The 19,779-nt window shown below is 37.5% G+C and overlaps 1 protein-coding gene across 5 annotated transcripts in view; it reads right to left on the bottom strand.

Moving 5' to 3' along the window:
* kif1b (kinesin family member 1B) overlaps positions 1-19,779 on the bottom strand; it is a 103,132-nt gene that overhangs the window by 30,630 nt on the left and 52,723 nt on the right. For 3 of the 5 annotated variants that reach the window (XM_052105249.1, XM_052105248.1, XM_052105247.1), the window contains 10 exons: positions 19,290-19,369; positions 18,575-18,681; positions 17,424-17,507; positions 17,044-17,224; positions 16,243-16,315; positions 6,075-6,180; positions 5,417-5,565; positions 4,668-4,846; positions 3,187-3,327; positions 1,883-2,134 (listed from right to left, as the gene is read on the bottom strand). In XM_052105249.1, the coding sequence (XP_051961209.1) occupies positions 1,883-2,134; positions 3,187-3,327; positions 4,668-4,846; positions 5,417-5,565; positions 6,075-6,180; positions 16,243-16,315; positions 17,044-17,224; positions 17,424-17,507; positions 18,575-18,681; positions 19,290-19,369 (1,352 nt within the window). Of the gene's footprint in view, positions 1-1,882; positions 2,135-3,186; positions 3,328-4,667; positions 4,847-5,416; positions 5,566-6,074; positions 6,181-11,353; positions 13,547-16,242; positions 16,316-17,043; positions 17,225-17,423; positions 17,508-18,574; positions 18,682-19,289; positions 19,370-19,779 lie in introns of those variants that run through there. The other 2 variants (XM_052105250.1, XM_052105251.1) reach the window with 2 other exon arrangements.

Genomic DNA, 19,779 nt, shown 5'->3' on the forward strand with positions numbered 1-19,779 from the left:
CTGCTTAATGGGTTAAACTATCTTTTATTCTGTGTACACGTCATCTATATAATACATTAGGTTTATTCTAGGCATTATATCACATGCCTATTTTTTTTACATCGTAACTGTTATTGGTTAATGTTCTTTACCGATCAGATGTCATATAAGATCAATGGCTGATGCACGACTGCACATCGTGAAATATGTGCAACTTCTCAGCGCATTTTTCTCTCTCTCATAGATTTGGCTTAGTCTACCTGTTAATTATTTTCAACAATGTCCTGACTGTTTTAATATGTTAAGAAACTTTTATGTGGTGAATTCCACTTAGAACTGTCTGGGTTGCTCTATTGGTCCTGCACTATTCATTCAATTGTTTGCAATATATATGTCAGTTAAATATTCACTAATGTTGATTCTTTGACTGCGTATCATGTTCTATACTTAAAAGTACAATGATCATAATGCAAGGCAAGCACGTCGCAGATAAATGCCCCTTTTCAGTGGAATCTAGTATTTAAATGGGTAGCAAGAATAAAAAAATTTTGGTTGTTTTCTGAAGGTTGGTTTCTTTTTAGACTAGTCGGCTTAAAAATTTCCATTTAAACATCAGTGAAAGTCGTTCAGCACATCCCTAGTTTTAAGATTGTATTGAAACGTATGTTTTTTTAGGGCTAGAGGGCAGGCACACGTAGACTTTTACAGACTGTTTGCAGTCAGAGAGCTCTTCCTCTCCCCTGTGGGTAGCCTCAAGGCCAAGATGGAGGAGACCAATCACAATGTCAAAATTACGCAGGTCCATTTACCCCTATACACTGAATCAAATGATAAAAAAAATAAATACAATAATACAGAATACAAATAGGTCAAAAAGAAATAAAAATAAACACAATGAATAATAATTGAATTAATAGTTCTACATGAATTGATGAATGAGCACTTATATAGTGCTTTTCTGACACTACACTCAAAGCGCTTTACATAATGCACAGTAGGTTCTCATCAACCACCACCAGTGTGCAGCATCCACCTGGATCAAGCAACAGCAGCCATAGTGCACCTGTATTCTCACCACACACCAGCTATTGGTGGAGAGGAGACAGTAGAGTGATAGAGCCAATAAATGGATTATTAGGAGGTCATGATTGATAAGGGCTAGTGGGGGGAATTTGGAGACTGGGATTTTTAATTACCAGAGAGAGAGGCAGAACCTTGGTTTAATGTCTCATCCAAAGGATAGTGTCTTTTTACAGTATAGTATCCCCATCGCTATATTGGGGCATTAACCTTAATTTTCCCCAGGAGGTCTCCCGTCCTGGTACTGACCAGACTCAACCCTGCTTGGCTTCAGTGGGCTACTGGTCTAGAGCTACAGGGTGATATGGCTGCTGACATATAGTTACAACAATAATAGTAGTACTAATTAATATAAAAATAAATAAATACAATGAATAAAATCAAACACAAATGCATGAGTATTAAACCAAACCAGACAGATGGAGGTTAATGTACAGCAGGTTAAGCTCTGATGATATGTAGGAATGACTGTGGAGGGCTGGAGGAGGTAGCTGGCAGTGATTCACTAGTGCACGTTTTTCCAAAGTCTGACTGACAATAAAAGAAGTGAAGAGTTTTGAAAACCTGCTTGAATATTATCAATATTTTTGAAATTCTGCTTTCTGCGCAGAACTTACACACTTTGATTTTCATGCTGCTACTAAAATAATGGAGGGATTGTCAGCATTTGCAGTCACTTCAAGAGAAATCAAAAATATGACTGAATAAGCCTTCTAAGATGCTGGTGCCCAACTAACAGCTGCACACTGAACCCAACCACCTCTCTCCAACTCTGTCATTCATTCTCGTTCCATCTCTGCATTGAGCAGTGGCCAACACCAACCTGCCCACCAGGATGAACCAGGGGGAACGGTCATAGAAGGGGTCCTGGCCATCGCTGAAGATGTCAGACCCCTCCTCAGTCCCATTGTCTGAGCTGGTGTCATCCACAAAGGCCTCATCATCCATGAAGTCCTCCATCTCACTCTGCCGTTCATCGGCCAGCTCGGTGATCTCAGAATCGGTGGTGGAGAAGGTGGGGGAGGGCGTGCGGTCAGCCAGATGCTCATTCACACAGCCATGAAAAATAGGTGAGCTATAAAAAGATGCGTGGGTAGGAAGCAGGTACAAGCAAGAGTTTACAGGGTTATTTCAGAAGCCCACATTTAAGAGGCAAGACTTTAGACATTAAAATAGAAAACAATAAACATTGCAGGCACATTAATCATTAATTAATGTCTCCACTCTATTTTTAAACATGTAAATTAAAAGTTTTATGATCCTTTACATCTTAAAACCAAAATTTTACATATGAATGTAACAAATTTGTGACATAGCTCATGTTAATTTATTTCCTTCCATTACAGCACACAATATGTTCTTTGCCATCAAACTGTGATGCATAAACGTGGATCATCAGTTTTGCACAAACTTTCCATGTACACATTCAAATAAACATTTCACTAAAAATCGTATGCTGATAATGTGCTTTGTTGTGAATAAATTATGGAAATTGTCAAAGTGCAGCAACCCAAAAATGTATGCAAATAGTAAAAATGAAGCAAAAAAAAAAAAAAAAATGAATTCAAAGCAAATTCTACAATGAATGATTGACAGGTTGAAAAGTCTAATTTTACCCATAACACAGAGGAAATTTCATATAAAATAAATTGATTAACATTTAAAATAATGATAATGGATGAAAACATAAAAAACATAAAAAAAAAAAAAAAGACTACACAAGCTCACAATGGAACACAAGCACATAAAGGGCATAAGTGCATAATGATTGGGAAAACAATGTAAAAAACTCATAACTTAAAATACTTTAAATAAAAAAGAAGCATGATTTAAATATGAACAGGGAAAACAACACAGTGTATGAAAATGAAAAAAAAAAAAAAAACATGCCATGAATGATTTATGGGCTCCCCTTAAATTAAAACATCTCTAGAGCAAGCAGCTCTTCATACTCAGAGAAATGTAGTAGACAAAGTATAAACAGAAATTCACTGCATTTGAAACCTTCTCTAGGCAGGTTTTTAAGACATAACATAATACTCAGCAATGGTTTGGCCTCTGTTAATATGCTGAACCACATCTTGGAGCATCTCAAGTCACTGGAACAAGGGTAAGTGACTAGCATACCTCCCAACCAGTTTGAACCAATGGAAGCGGTCATAGAATGGGTCACTGCCGGTCAGGGCACCTTCCACATCATCTCCCTGATTGGAGGAGGCCAATTCACCCGCACGATCATACATCTCTCGCATCTGGTCCAGCCTTTGCCTGCAAGAGCAACAAAGCGCGGAGTCAGAAATGAACATGCATTGAGGAACGTCTCAGCATTTCTTTAAAATATTAAAATGATGCATTTCAAAACAATGTTAAATTTGCAATCTCCACATTAACAGGCCTATTCAGCCATTAGTTGTTTTGCACAGCGACATAAGGTAATTTAAGCAATAGAATCACTATCCTGTTAGTTTATTTTCATCAGAATAAAAATGTTTAAAGTTCCCAATTGAAAGTTGCTGGCCATTTTGTGCTGTTTTTGACATACACAAAGTCGTGTGGTAATGCAGTTATCATCTAAATCAAAATCTGCAGGAGAAGGAATGGGACCAAAAGTTCCCAGCGGTGTAAAATTACAAGTGGTGTAAGGCTCCCATTTGACACTTGGCATGGTAATGAGAATAAGGGTATTTGGTACAATTGGAGGGTTTTTTCAGTGTTTGAACTGTTTGAAATAACAAAAACAAACATTACATTGCCACCCCACCACAGTGATTTTGAGCTCAAAATCACGAAGACAAAGAAAATCAACGGTCCAATACATTAAAATCGGCCATTATAATGGCAGAAACAGGTGCCCTACTGTATATATGTATATATATATATATATATATATATATATATATATATATATATATATATTGTCAGACGCTATCAACAACACCACGGAAATGGTAATGTAACTGAAAGTGTCTTTTGAGAGGGATTTTTTTTTAAATAAATGTGTAATATAGATACAGTATCTCATTGTTTATGTCAAATACTTCATTTTAATCAACTCATTAACATAAAATATGAATATTATAAACATTAAATATAATAATCATATAATTTGAAAACATAATAACTAATAATATAATAACAATGTCTAATATTTTTTATTTGATTTTACCCATAAAATTAAAATCAACATACATTTATATTTATGTGATAACTGTAACTATGCCTAGAATAGAGCACTTAGAACTTTATCAGATATTACAATTAATACAATTATTTATCACAGGGGCACTTTTTGCCCCAAATTTAGAATTTCTCTGGCATGTGTCACTTTGAGGCATTTTTCCACCGAGCTCATAACTACGTGGGAGACAAACTTCTGATGGGACGACAGAACTGGTTTGTCCCCCGTAAAATAATTGCCATCCAAATGCCTGAGTTTTGTCATGTTCTTTTACAAAAAGATCCTTAAGAAACAATTACCTGCAAATTTTTAAACATTAAAAAAAAACAACAACTGTAAACTAAATACATTTTTTGGCTTCATATCATAATAGCACAAGAAGACTTCGGTTAGACCACTATGTGGATCGCTTTGGCAGCCTGAGGCTTACTTGAGCTTTTCCAGTGACCAGTAATGAGTGGCTCCATTTTTCAGGTCCTGGACTTCCACAGCCACAACAGTATGAGGGAAAGGTCTGGCATCACGCTCTTTCTCAGGCTCTGGAGGTAGCAGTTCCGGGGGCAGCGGAGAGTACAGGGTGTCCGTGAGCAAGACGAACTGGAACTGGACCTACAAACAAAGCAGGAAAATGGGAAAGATAAGGGCAGGAAAAGAGAGAAATTGGGGTTACTAAAGGGTTTCTGTCCCTGAAGAAAAAATATAGTTGCTCTGGATAAAAATCTACTAAATGAAAAAGTAAATGTAATAAAATTGAATACAGATCAAAAAGAGTATCAGATTTGCCATCTTTCCACATATAGAGAGAATTGCCCTGTACCCACTAAAGCTATAAATCCTAGAAAAAAGCAAGAGTGCATGATAAATCAAAAACATCTCAAGGCTCCACAGCAGGGGTCTTATACAAGAGCAGCTGAATGAAAGGGTCATGAACAAGCAAAAGTGGATCAAGTAACAGAAAAACAAATAGATGAAACTGTCGTTGTGTGCTCTTTTTGACATTTATGAGGCAAATGCTATGAGCTAAAACATGGCTAATCTGACAGTAGAGCATTAGAGTGCAAATATACCAGAATGCCACCACAACCTAAAATATATCCCAATTTAACAACACAAGTTAATTAAACAAGCTGTTATAGGACATCATGAAATGACATTATACTATTCTGTATATGACTATACCTTTTTCTTGAGCTCCACACTGATGGCGTTGGCTTCTTTGAGGTATACAGCATTGCCCCACAGCTGGTCTCTGAGAGAAGTGAACTGGTGGTACCTCCACTTCCTGAAAGCCCACTGAGCCAACTCATACTCATGTTGGGTCCAGGGCACTGCAGAAATACAGGTGAGATAGTGACTTCAAGTTTAATAGTCGACAGTACTAGTAATACTATACAAATAATCCTAATAATCTCCATCCCTGAATTGGCTACATCACTCTACTCTCTCCTCTCCACCAATAGCTGGCGTGTGGTGGGCGTTCTGGCGCACTATGGCTGCCGCTGCATCATCCAGGTGGATGCTACACACTGGTGGTGGTGGTTGAGGAGATTCCCCCTATACTATGTAAAGCGTTTTGAGTGCCTAGAAAAGCACTATATAAATGTAAGGAATTATTATTTATTATTATAATATAGTAGACAAATTAACATAACCGTTATAAAACCAAGCCTTGACCAACAGCCAAATAAATGGATAATGCACATTTCTAAACATTGTGTAACAAAAACTGTATCTCCACTGCTTGATGAAGATTCACAAGTAAATCCTACATGATCAGTATGAAACAAATAGTAACATTTAATGACTAGGTAGGATTTTGTCTCTTAAAATTAGCTACCTTCATCCTCCTCCTCTTCTTCTTCCTCCTCTTCATCAGGAGTCTCTGCAGCCAGTGAGCGAGTCTCCACCTGTTTCTGCAGCTCTTGCAGTTTACTCTCATAAACCTTTGAGATGGTGTGATGAAGAAAGAGGAACCTTACAGTCACTGAACCTCATGAAGATACAGAACAACTTCAAGAGAACTTACACTGTAGCTTAAACTATTGTGTGCCATTTAGCTTGTTTATGAAAATGGATTCATTATAAAAACTGTGAGGTGTCAGAAATGTGACTACAATAAAGTTACTGAAGTTAAAGTACTGTGCACCAACAGCACTAATTTTGCACACTGATAAGGACGATGAAAATACTCATTCACCCTTATTCATAATCATAATATACAAATTGATTCCCCTTGCAAAAGTCCCCACCATGATAGTATTGTGTTCAGGGTGGTTTCCATGGTGTTGCTATGTTGCTACTAAGATGCTTTGAGCGTTTTTTTGTGTGTTTTTTTTGTGCTTTGGTATGCAGTTGCTAATGTGTTCTGGGAGGAATTTTATTGGTCAAAAGAGCCCACCCCCAAGATTCTAGTTGCTAGATGTGACCTTTTTCCAGGGCAAACATTACAGGACATGTTACATGTTTAAGTTTAATACATGAGTTTTGGAATTTGAACAAACCACACCCTGAGCAATTGTAATACTGATACTTGCCTTAGCAACCACCATTGTACAATGGTTATGTAGATAATATATAACTCAAACTCTTCCTGCACTGTCCAACCAATAAAAACATTCACACACACACACACACACACACACACACACACACACACACGCATTGCACGCACGCACGCAAAGCTCTATGAACAATTTTACTGGAACCAAAAATGTCTAGACTTCTTGATACCTAAATACAACTGCCTTTTTTTAATTACAGTTAAATAGCATTAAAAATACTTTTCATAAAAGGACAATGGCAGCAAAGTATTTTGTATGGCATTTCACCAAAAATGTGGTTACTATATGTAACATTTTCCTAATATTTCAAAAGAATCTAGCCATCACACAGTTTTCTAACATCTAGGAATGTACTGTAATGTAAATCAGCTGTAAATCTACCTACTCCAGGTGTACAAAATTATTCTTATGCATTCTAAATGACTCAAACTGGAAATAATTTTGTTGGGAAACTATTCTCTTAAAGGGATAGTTCATGCAGAAATCTAAATTCTGTTATTATTTACTCTCACTCAACCTGTATGAATATTTTCTTTTAGAGAATGTTAGCCTCAACCACCATTCCCTTTGATTGTATGGGGAAAAAAGAAAAGAAACAATGAAAGTTAATGGAGACTGAGGCTAACTTCCTACCTATAAAGCATCTAAAAATCATTTTATTTGTGGGTGAACCACTATTCTTCAAAACATATTGGGTAAATTCAGGTAAAGTGGGCAACTTTTCACCATTAAAATGATTGTCAAAAAGTGTCCAATTTACCTGAAATCCCCTACCATAACCCCAACTGCTGGATGTCTTCAAAGAGATGCAGTAGATAATAAAATGAATATGATATACTAAAATCATCTAACATATGTTTGAATACAATCACTGCTATAAAACATTCTATAATGTTTGTGTAGATTAAAACATAAGGCTCAGAGTGTGCACAGTCATTGCATTTCAAACTTGTCTGGTTTATTTCAGTCATGGTTTGAAATCTGATATTCAGCACAAATTCACAAGGTAATAGCAATATTAGTAAACCATCCATAGATCTTTGAGTACTGAAGGTCATACTGTATATGTTGGACAAAAATGTCCCCAAAACAACACATTATAATAATCCATGACCATTTGGCGGCACGTGATTTCACCATTGAATGTATAAAAACACTGGACAGAGTGTGACATACGTTTACACGTTTCCTTAGCTGCTCTTGTGGTAGTTAAGAGTTGCTGGCAGCACTGTACATTACTGTTATTGTAACATTTTGTATTGGGAAATGGAAATCACACATAGATTCAAATAAATTTGATTCAGACTAAAATGTTTTGATGCTTGGAGTGACTTGTACTTTCATTTATTTGCTCTTTGCCTGGAATATTCTAGGTAAAAAACTAAAGCTCTACTGACAACCGATTACCACAAAAAACGATAACCAAAAAACTGTTAACGTTTCTTCATTTACACTAGAAGACTACGGGAGCACCGCAGTCATATGAAGCAAAGTTGAAGCATGAACTTCAGACATACTAACACTTTACCAGAGCATATAACATGAAGAGGATTTCAGGATATGTGCTTTGGTAATATACAGCTGGTACTGGGTCACACTTAGGCACTGAGGCACACAATTGCATAATTATGTCAAGGCTAAGCAGGGAAATCACAGTAGCATAAGTTTAAGAACGTGCAATTACATTAACTCTATAAGGCTGTAATTAATTTGAGTCAAAAGATTGTTGGGAAAGAAGAAAAGTCAGTGGTATGTTTAATGAAAATGGCATTTCATATATAAGATGTGAATTAAAGGGGGGTTAAAAAATAAACAAACATCTAATGATTAAGGTGTCAAAACTTTTTGCATCAAATTTGTCCTGCAAATCGTTCACTTAAACATTTTAAATTCTTTCATCATTTACTTACCCTTATGTTTTTTTCCAAAGCTGCATCACTTTCTTCCATTTAACATAAAAGGAGATGTTAGGTAGAATGTTAGCCTCAGTCACCAATCACTTGCATTGCATCTTTTTTCCATACAATGGAAGCAAATGGTGAGGCTAACATTCTACCTAACATCTTTTGTATTTTCGACAACATGAAGGAGTAAATGACAGAAAACTTCTGAAATGTCCCTTTAAGGGTAATATGGGTTTTCGTTTCCTAAAACATGCATAGTGTCAACTATGAGCTCTGGAAACCTTGGAAACTGCCCTGTTAGAGGACCTTCCATGGGCTGTCTCTTGTGTTTTCTGTGAGCTCGCCAAGTGTTCTTGAACACTGACTCCATCCCGTGGGAACAGATTGCAGCTCCCTATTTAGGACCCAAGTGTAGCAGACAGAGGAACAATAGATTCAAAGAAAGCTTTGAAACGTTTTGTTGCTGCGTTTCTCAAAAACATTGCTTAAACTGCATTTTTGGCCATTTTTTTTGTAGATTGGTTTACAGTCAAAACACAGCAGAGCCAAATGTAATCAAAAAGGGTGGCAGTCATTTTTGATTTAAAGGAATCTATTCTTGCCAAACTTAATGTATAAGACTAGATTAGATTATCCTTTATTTGTCCAATTACTTGGAAATTCTTTTTGGACTAAGGCAGCATTTAACATCAATATAAAACGAGTGATTATAATTTTGTCAAAATCAATGTACTCTCTTCACAGTTTTTTTCTGAGTATATTGTTTACACCAGAAGGCCGTTTATTGCTAGAAAGCTGCTAAAGGCTTGAAACTGGTGTGTGCGGTTACCCCCGTATACAAGGTGCTTATTCAATAAGCAGCTTTCTTCACAACAACCTAATTTCCCTGTGACGTTTGTGTAAATAACAAACATAGCATCCGCGGAAGAGGTCAATATTTTATTTTCTGTTGTTTCGCTTTATATTCCAGATGTTCCAGAATTGTTGCAGTGTTTGTGACCTGCAGCAACATTGTGCTGCAATAGTGGAGTTTCCCTAATGTACGCGCACATAAACGCGAATGGGAGCGACAGTCAATGTTTTACATGCGTGTATAAATGGGTATAGTCTACAGTGTATGTGCTTTTCCCACTACACACCTAGAAATGTTGAATTATTTCAGCTGTGCTGACTCTGTTGTTAGGCTTCATACTATGACGTTTGTTATCCAGTCTGTTTATGCACATGCCCACTAATCAAAAACCTGTAAGAACGCTGCTAATGCGTTTACATGACCACATTAAGCAATGTTAAACCGCTTTCTCTTAATCCCTTAAATGGTTAAAGGAAATCAGCATTGTTGTTTACATGACGTTTCAGAATGCTTTCTGCAAAAAACATGGAATAAACAGTTTTCTTAAGTGCATGTAAATGTGGTCATTGTTTGCTTCAGAGCGCTAACAACCTTTAAACAGTGAATTTCAAATATAGTTTCCTTGACTTCTCCATGACTTTTTCAGTTGTTCATAATTACAAGATAATAATTATTTAAAATAATTTTATAGATAGAATAATTTCACAAAGAGCAATTTCTAGCCAATTATATACTTTTGAGCTAAGTGTATAGTAACAACCATAAATTATAGCAACCACAGAAACTGTCATGACTTTTCCAGGCCTGGAAATGAAATTTTGTTTTATATTTCCTGATATTTTACATGACCATGGAAACCCTGTTACTTTTAGACAGCAAATACAAAGAGATAGCAAAACAGATCTTTGATTTTCATAATGACAGATACATGCAAACTGTAAATGACACATTAGTGAGTCAATAAGGCACTCATTAATAATACCAAAACCATATTTACATGAGGAAGTTAGAGAAAGGCCTTTGCTGTTCAGCTTTCATAATCAACAACTGTTAAATGTGAAGTATCAACCCAAGGACCCAAAACATAATGAAATATAATGGTTTGCATAAAATGCTAACGTAAAAATATAATGTGCATCTCTTAAGCACGATTAGACACATTCAAGAGGATAAAATGTTGGCTACTAACCTTGCAATTCCAGCATTTACTAAACATGTCATCTATGCACCTTCAATGCATAAACATGATTGGATTGTAAATATAGCACTACTTCAACTAAAAATTCAAGTAATGATTCAACGTTAAGAATTCCCATTGGACAGTTTGCATGAAATATTGCAGTGTAGTGGTTATTATGTGCTCCTATGCGTTGATATACAGTATTCTGACTGTAAGAACCAGCAGCAAAACAATGTAAACAGAGGAAAATCAATGTGTTAAAGGGATAGTTCAAAGAAAGTCCTTTCATAATTCACTCACCCTCCTTTTGTTGCAAAACATATCACCTCTCTTTTCTTTCATGGAACACAAAAGGAAATTGTGGCAGGGTGGAGGGCGGGGCCGGGTCATGATTCCACACACCCGGCCCCTAATCGGGCTAATCAAGCCTCAGAGAGGGATAAAGGCCGACTGGAGACTGCAGTGGGACAGAGAGAGAGAGATTTACGGGCAGCTCTCTGATACCTATGTGTGTGTGTTTGTCATTTTGGTTAAGTTTATAATTAAAATATTATTTATATTCTCGGACAGCTGCCCGTAAATCTCTCTCTCTGTCCCACTGCAGTCTCCAGTCGGCCTTTACCCCTCCCTGAGGCTTGATTAGCCTTATTACGACCCGGTCCCACCCTCTGCCCTGCTACAGAGATGTTAAACATTATTTTAGTCTCAGTCAGCATTCTCTTTCACTGCAACTTTTTTTCCCATAAAATGAAAGCGATTGGAGGCTTTCATTCTGGCTTAACATCTCCTTTTGTGTTTTATGGAAGAAAGTCATATGGGTTTGGAACAAAATGAGGTAGATTAAATGATGACAGTCATTTTCTATTCCTTTAAAGTAGGGTATAGCTCAAATCTATGAGGACATGTCCAAATAATAAAAAAACAACACACAAAAAAAAACAGCACAATACAAAAGTTTAAGTTTGAATTAAGTTAATACTATGGCCAAAATATGATGTGCATCTCTCCCAATACTTATCGTTCCCAATACTAATTAATTTAATTGATCAAAGCTAAAGAACACTGTTCTGAGATCTTGTTGAGACTTGGGCACCTTTAACCTGCTTATTGCTAGACTCATATGCATAGTTAACAAAGATGGGGGATCAAATTTCTAATGCAAGGTGCTCATGAAATGTGGTATATATTCAAGACAGATCATTGCAAAACATTGTAAAACAAGAGCCACAAAACATATTGGCTTGATAGGGACAAGCTGTCCAATGCTAGGATGATTCTCTGTGAGTCTGTGATGTGTGAACTGTAGTGTCATCTAATTTTGAACTCTACACCCTGCTTCCAATGTCACACTGAAGTTTCTCGACTGCCCTTCAAATTGGGGGCAGACATTTGCCTACGCATTCGGGGTGGGGTGCAAACATTTTTGTGGTGGCTCGGCTGATGATTGGGAGGGTACTGTGGATAGGTATTGCTGGCATCAGTATTGTAATGACAGGACTGTGGGTGCTGTTGCTGGTGATAATAAGCATGCTGGTTTTGGTTGTAGCGTGGCTGGTAAAAGGGCTGTTGAGGGTGAGGCTGCTTTCTGTTCCCAGATTGCAGGTACTCGGTAGAGTCTGTGGCTCGCTGGCTGCTGTTGAAGGAGTTACTACGGCCTCGTTCGGAGAGTTTGTGGCCTTGATTATGTCTTTGACACAAGCCCTGCTCTAGATCTTTGCTTCTACGTTGACCAATTGGAATAGGAAGAGTTGGGTATGCCTGAATGATGGGCACCATAAGTTCTCTGGGTTCTGCTGCTTCGCCTGTATCCTCCTCTTCCTGGACTGCTTCTTTGGAAACTTTCAGCTCAATGACCTGTTTGTCTGTGATAATGATATGAGTGCCAGGGGTCCAGGAGTTGCGATGCTTGGGGTTGCTCTTGAAGGGGAAACGTAGCTTCCGGTCTTCAGGTGGGATAAATCGGTGGGGGCCATTTTGCCTGCGGAGTTGCTTAGAAATCTCTTGTTGCTGGAGGTTCTTAAGGCGTATCTGCTCTTGTCTCATCCACTGCATACTCCCGCGTCGGAACGAAGAATCAACGTCCTTAAACTTAGACACCTCCTTGTCTGTCTGTTCTCCATCAGGCTTGTGCTCAGGAGGTTTACCTTCACTGGAACTGCGGGCCCTCATGGGTCCAGCACGAGTGGTTTTCTCCTGGGCCTCGTTGGAGATCAGCGGGAGAACTTGCTCCATCTTCAACATCTTGTTTCTGAGAGCTCGGATCTCTTCATCCTTCATGTTGTTCTGCTTCTTCACTTCTTGCAAAACGTCCTCCAGCTTGTCTATGTGTACCTTAAGGTCATCCATGTCATTCACACCTCGCCCATTGGTTATGACATCTTCAATTCGCTCATCCCCAACCCCTACAGTGTCCCAAACGTCTCGGGCCACTGCTCTCCAGGAGTCTCGTTCGTTTGGGTCTTTCTTGCTGTAGGTGGCACACAGCTCCTTCATTTTCACTATGGCCAAAGCTTCGATCTCTTGACGGGTGTGTTGAAAATCATTCAGTGCCACTTCATAGCAAATTTCTTTGACTGCCTGGATTTTCAAATCAGAGATGGTCACCCATTTGGAGTCCTTTGTGAGACGACGATGCTGAGGGATCTGATACATTATCGGCTCTCGTCTTTTACCACTGCTGGGTAGACCACACTTTTTGACTATGGTTTGGAGCTTGCTGGGAGGAAGTTTCTCCCGCAGCGAGGTGATGAGTCTCCAGCTCTCCTCGCACGACCTCTTATCAGAGTCATCGCCACTATCAGAGTCTCCGTCCTTAAGAGAACAAAACAGGAAACAAACCAAAGAGTGCAAAAACAAAATGGGAAAATTAAAATGGGAAATCAAAAAGGAATGTTTTCTGAAAAGAATGGACAGTGTTGTGATATGCAAAATGGGAAACTCAATATAGGAGATGATGCCTTGCAATAATCATGTACAGTATATTTCTGATGTAGTTTATATTTATATATTACTATGTACGGGACTTTCTTACTGCATATGTGAAGCTTTCTAGCGACTATTTAACGCCCCCCCCCCACCCCCCACCCCTAAAACAATATTAATGTGCAGCAAAATGTATGCATTATGAAAAAGTGATTTAATCTCTGTGCACTTAACCTACTTGATTATATGTAAACTAACAGAGTAATTATAAAGCAATCAAATGCACATTTGTTAACTGCAAGCTGTCTACAGATACAGTATAGCCTAAATAATGTAGATAACATAATGGGTGCTTTGACAATACCCAAATTTCCAAACATGGAGTGTTATCTTTATTTTTATGTATATTGTGCCCATCAACCCGTGCCATTTATAGGCTCACTGCGGCCCATGTGCAGATACAAAGTCAGCATAATTCCCAAGTTGCATATCAGTTTATAAAAAGTAAAGGCAAGGCATGACTAATGATTATGAGAAAAATGCCAACAAAAAGGGGACAGATGTTGCTCCGATTTGCCATTTTGGTTGTTGCCGTGGTCTCTTTTGTTTTTGTAAATTTTTTAATTCATGACATCCTCTTCAATTTTGAAGTTGCATCCCAAACATGCTTCAGTGGCATGCAACAAAGCCTGGAGTTTTTTGCTTCATTCCCTCATATGAAGTCCTTGATAGAGAAGGTTTGGTTTTAGAGTTTTCTAGCTCTAGCAGTGGGTTAGACTCTTGCATGTTTATTACAGGTCAGTAAAAAGAGAAGAAAAAGAAAAAAGACAGGCTCGAAGGAAGTTAAAAGCATCCACTACGAGGTTAGTTGAGAGAAAATGCAGTTTCTCATTTTCCAGGTCAAGTAAACAAAGTACAGTACAAAAATATAAATCACAGTCAAATAACACAGGAGACAGCTTGCGACCATGTAATTATGATTGTGTAATCAGTGCAGTGTGCGATATCGGTGTTGTTTTGTGTATGAGATTATATGGATGAGACCATCGGAGCATTGGAGAGCTTGTCATCATTGATTAAGACCCCCAGCATGGATAGCTGTGTTATAGCATGCCCACTGTGTCCAGCCAGATACAAGATGTGTACAAAAAAACAATGAGAAACCACATTGTCACTAGCCTTCATCAACTACAGCAGAAATATTGGGTTATGGTAACAATGCATTGGAAATATCAGCAATTGCATTGAAAACCAACACACTCAAAACAAAACAAAAACTACTTAAATCAAACATTAACTCAAGTTTGATCAGTTAACAACACTGCTCAGCAACAAATACAAAAAGGTACTAAGTATCCTGTAAATTAATCTGTTAAACATGCTAAAAACACAAACCATGCAATGCAGCAAATAAAAATAACCAAAGAAAATACTTTTTTTACCCCAGTTTAACTTAACATGGCAAACCAATGCCTTTCCATACGTGTCCACTGGCACGGAGTGAGCGGGATTGAGCTTGCATTTTAAATGTATTCCCTAACAAAGCTGAGCGGCTGGCTTGTGCATGGGAATTGTGGAATCGTAAGAGGACCTCAGTAAGAGTTGAGATTGTCACAAAGTTGTACAAATGCTTAACTATATGCAAATGAGAGTCACTCACGTGAATCCACTTATGTCTGCCATTCACAAGTGTTTAAAAATCTGCTGATAATGCTTGAATTTTGGTTGACTTGGTGCTTAAATTACATTGAAACTTGTTTGTATATTTAACTTAGATTTCAAATGCAGATTGCATGCTTTCATTGTGGCTAGGCTGTGGCTGTGGCTAAATTGACAGCGTATGTATACTTTGGGCATGTGGATAAAGTTTGGATTTTTTCTTAATTGGACTCTTGCATGATGACTTTATTGAACGTGTACTGAAAACAATTAAAGACCACACAAAAGACAACTACACCACTGAATATTTTACAGATCTCTGGTGTGATAAACAGTGTTTAGCCGAATTCTTCCATCCCAGTGGACATGTAGGGTTACTCAACAATGGTTCCGATTTCCTAAAAATACAGATAGCAAATGAAAAACCAAATTGATATTCTTGTGCAAATGCTGTTTTGCAAAGTTAAATTCTCAAATCTTTGAGAGAAGTGAAAACTGTAATAAGAAAACTTAAAAAATCTTGCTGTATTAAATTGAATATGTAAATCAGTTCATGTCAGCAAAAGCAGGTAATCGGCTTTCTCAATCCAGACAGAGTGGATTCAGATTCCATGCAAACCACGCAAGAGGTTCAGCCATGCACTGGGAGAAGTGTTTCTCTCTCTCTCACACACACAGACACACACACACACACACACACACAAAAGTCTCAAGGTGTCAGAGCTAAGAGTGCAGAATAAGTGCAGATTGGACTTCAGCAGAGCAAGTGGAAAAATAAGGGCCCATTTTACTGGAAATGGCACATCTCTCCCCTCAGTCTAACAAATGTTGCTGACAAAATTTGGACAACAAAACAGGCTCTCTATAAACAACAAGAGAAACTAGAATTTTCCAACAAGGTTTATAGGGAACAGAATCAGCCTTACCAGTCGCTGTTGTTCGAGCAGCTGGTCGGCTTCTTCCTTCTCTTTTTTGTACAGGACCTCCATCTCTGTAAGTCTGAATATTATACAGTGAGAGACCACTGCATCAATGAACTGCTTTATACAAGATAATCCTAAAAAAATCCTTCTTAAAATAATCCAATTCATACTGTATGTGCTCACGTACCATGCATGTAAAAGAGCTTAAACTTGGCAAAAATTTAAATTTTGTCTTTAGTAGCTGGTGGGTGGTTTCTTACTTGTATAAATACAGTGGGTACGGCTTTGGATATCTATCCAACCCTAAACTAGAATTAGCTAGAGCAGTGGCTCTCAACGGATTTCGGTTCAAGACCTGGATTTTATTTATCGTACAACAACAACAACAACAAAACTGTCCTTGGTCAAACATTAAAATTTATTAATATTTTAGTTTTTGAGGATGAGGGTATGTCACACAACCAGTCTTTGTTAGCATTTGCCTACAATAATTTGCCAAGCATCTACCAAGTGACACATTAATATTTGCCAAAACACTGTAGAGTTTGTTTGGACGCAGAGCCCTTGATGTCAACAACAAAAAACGTCCTTTTAATGTTATTAAGCCTATTTATTTGGCTATCCTAACTATGCACGATTACACGGTTAAAATATAAATTTAATTATTTGAATTTAATATAGTTTTTTACCTCTCTGTCTGTGACCCTCTTTGAACCGACCTGTGATCCACCAGTTGAGAACCACTGAGCATGAGGTACAAGATTCCCTAAATAGAACTACAGGACTGTATTAGGGTTTTGGTACCTCTTCTCCATCTCTTGCTTCATGTCGATACCCTGTTTCTCCAGCAGTTCTCTTTGGGCGAAGGTCCAGTCCACCGGCTCCACAGGGGTCTCAGCTGAGGGGGTCTTCTTGCGCTCTGCACGAGCCTGCTCAGGGTGATTAAACCGGAAAACATGGTTCTTTCCCATGATAATACGGTTACCTGAGGAATGAGCACGTATGAACACATTCAAACAACAGCTTAATATACAAGTATATTTTGCACCCAAGATCACACATTAGTACATGATGATTCCCAGATGATAATTTCATGTTGGTTTTTATATAGCTACAAATCAACCAGATTAAATCACTGCTGTAAATCTGTTTTACTGGAATGCAGAAAGCTGCCAGTGAATCACCTGAGCGCAGCTGGACTGCAGAAGTCACACACTTTCCGTTCACGTATGTTTCAGAACCCTCACATGGCTCCAACATTACAATCACTGTGGGAACAGCAAAGTGACGTCACTCTGCTTACATTTAATATATAATTTGCAGTCTATAAATGTAATTAATGTTAACAAATTATACATCTTTTCAAAAGGTCTAAGGGTTCAACATTGATATCCGATCTCTGTTTCATGATAGCAATGCTCCAGAAACAGAAATTGTATTATTTGTGCCAGGAGTACAAATGAAAACATGCAATATCAAAACGGGACTTTTTTTTTATGAAAACACGAGATCGCCAGATGAATCCAGTTCGCCACACTTTGTCCATGGCAAGCATTCATTGAAAAACATCCAAAAGAACCAAAATGAGCCTGTCTCCAAAGTCTATTTTTAAAAATGGGGCACAGTTTTATTCATAATAGCCAAGCAGTGCAGTCAGATTTTGTGTCGTTTTGAAAGGCGGAGCCTTAATTTTACTCTCTACACTTCCAGCGATTTTACAGAGAAAAAAGCTTGCAGGAACCTCAATTTCATCTTCAAATTTGAAACAGAACTACTTTAGACTTGTGGCTTTGAGAACGTTGTATTTCTGGGTTGTGTTGGTACTTTTATTATAGTTGTTTTAGATGATAAAAACATGTTCAGCACAAAATATTTCCATTACTATAAACTTCAGCTTCTCTAACTTTAAAAAATAACAACATGTATTAATTCTGAAACTTGGGAAATAAAGCCCAAAGTGTCTTCTTTTCAACAGATACTACAACTGTGTCCATACTCCAAAGAGTCCAGTAAATACAACCATTTAAGTTCAGGTATGTCATTTTCATGGTTTGTGCTCAAAAAGGGGGTGCATATCAACACATTAAAGGTGTGAGTTTGGGGCTGCCTGTTTGTCTAGCGCCAATGAAAATGTTCAGGAAACCTTTCCGAAAACAGTAGTTTTTGCATGCTAGTAGCGCAGAAATTATGTACTTCGCCTTTGCTGTTCATTCAGTAAAAAAAGTTCATTCATTTGCACTAAGCTGAGCATATGTGATTTCAAAGTGTTTAACAGTTCACACATGAATTGGACTACACAGTTGAATGGATTTGGTTATGTAATAACTGTTCTAACCATTTCCGTTGGCATTCCTATCACTGCGGAAGATACAGTGTTCCTCTTTGATGTGCGCTCCGCTCAGAACAATGTCCTGTCTTCTCTCTGCATCTGCCTGGCCCACCCTATTAAAATCAAAAATATCCATTTTAATTACCATAAAGATTACTCCAATACCCACAAAACATGGACTCACTCATTTTAAGTAATGCCTGACTGGCATATAGGCTTTTTTTAAATTTTTTTTAAACAAAGTAGATCTACATTTTTAAAGTAGAAACAACTTGCCAAAACTATAGTTTGCTAATATGAAATCTGTGGAGTGGTTAAAAAATGTTTTAATGACTTCAACCTAAGTGTATGTAAACATCTGACTTCAACTGTATATATATCAATTTAATAAAAAATAAAAAAATTGATAATATAATTTGCAATGAAAAAAATAAAAACTGTATTAAATTAGAGAAATGCAAAACAGAAGTATTTTCACAAGTGGATTTTTGAACCCCGCATATATATATCCTACACCAACATTACAAACCCTGGGATTTCTGATGGGGTGTATTAAAAAGACAGGAGAGGGAAAAATAATAGACAACCATGAAAGAAAATACTAAGATCAAAGCACTAAACATCACCGTGTCCTTTGTTTAACCCTGGACTGAAAGGAGATGTGTCAATCATAAGATGCCTGAGAGTAAAACTTCTGAAAGTTCAGGATGTTCTTTCATACCTTGTTATTCCATCTTTAATATAATAGAGCAGACATTCTGACATCAAAGGATCCTCATTCAGGTTCACCAGGTGAGGGGTCTGTAGGGGAGTAGAGGGTCAATGAGAACAGACTCATTTAACTTGGAAATAATTAGGTTAAATTTTAATGACTTTATAATGGCTCACAGAATGCTCTAAAATGTGGTTTCTAATACACAGTCTTATAGAAATCTGATAATGAATTACATCAGGCATTATGAAGAGCAAATATTAACTGAAACATTTCAATAAACAGATTTGAAAAAACTTCACGTCAAAATCTACCACTATATCACCAACCTTTTTTGGGGAAAATACCCCATTAAAGTCAGTATAGACTTCACAGGGCCTTTCAACGAAAAGCTATGTGACAAGCAGCAAAAACAAACCAGAGATGCCATGGAGAAATTAAAAAAAGGAGAGAAATTGAATGAAAACATTAATGAATCAAACAATTAAATGACAGAGAG

This window comes from Xyrauchen texanus, chromosome 35 (genome assembly GCF_025860055.1).
Source record: "Xyrauchen texanus isolate HMW12.3.18 chromosome 35, RBS_HiC_50CHRs, whole genome shotgun sequence".
Classification (NCBI taxonomy): domain Eukaryota; kingdom Metazoa; phylum Chordata; class Actinopteri; order Cypriniformes; family Catostomidae; genus Xyrauchen; species Xyrauchen texanus.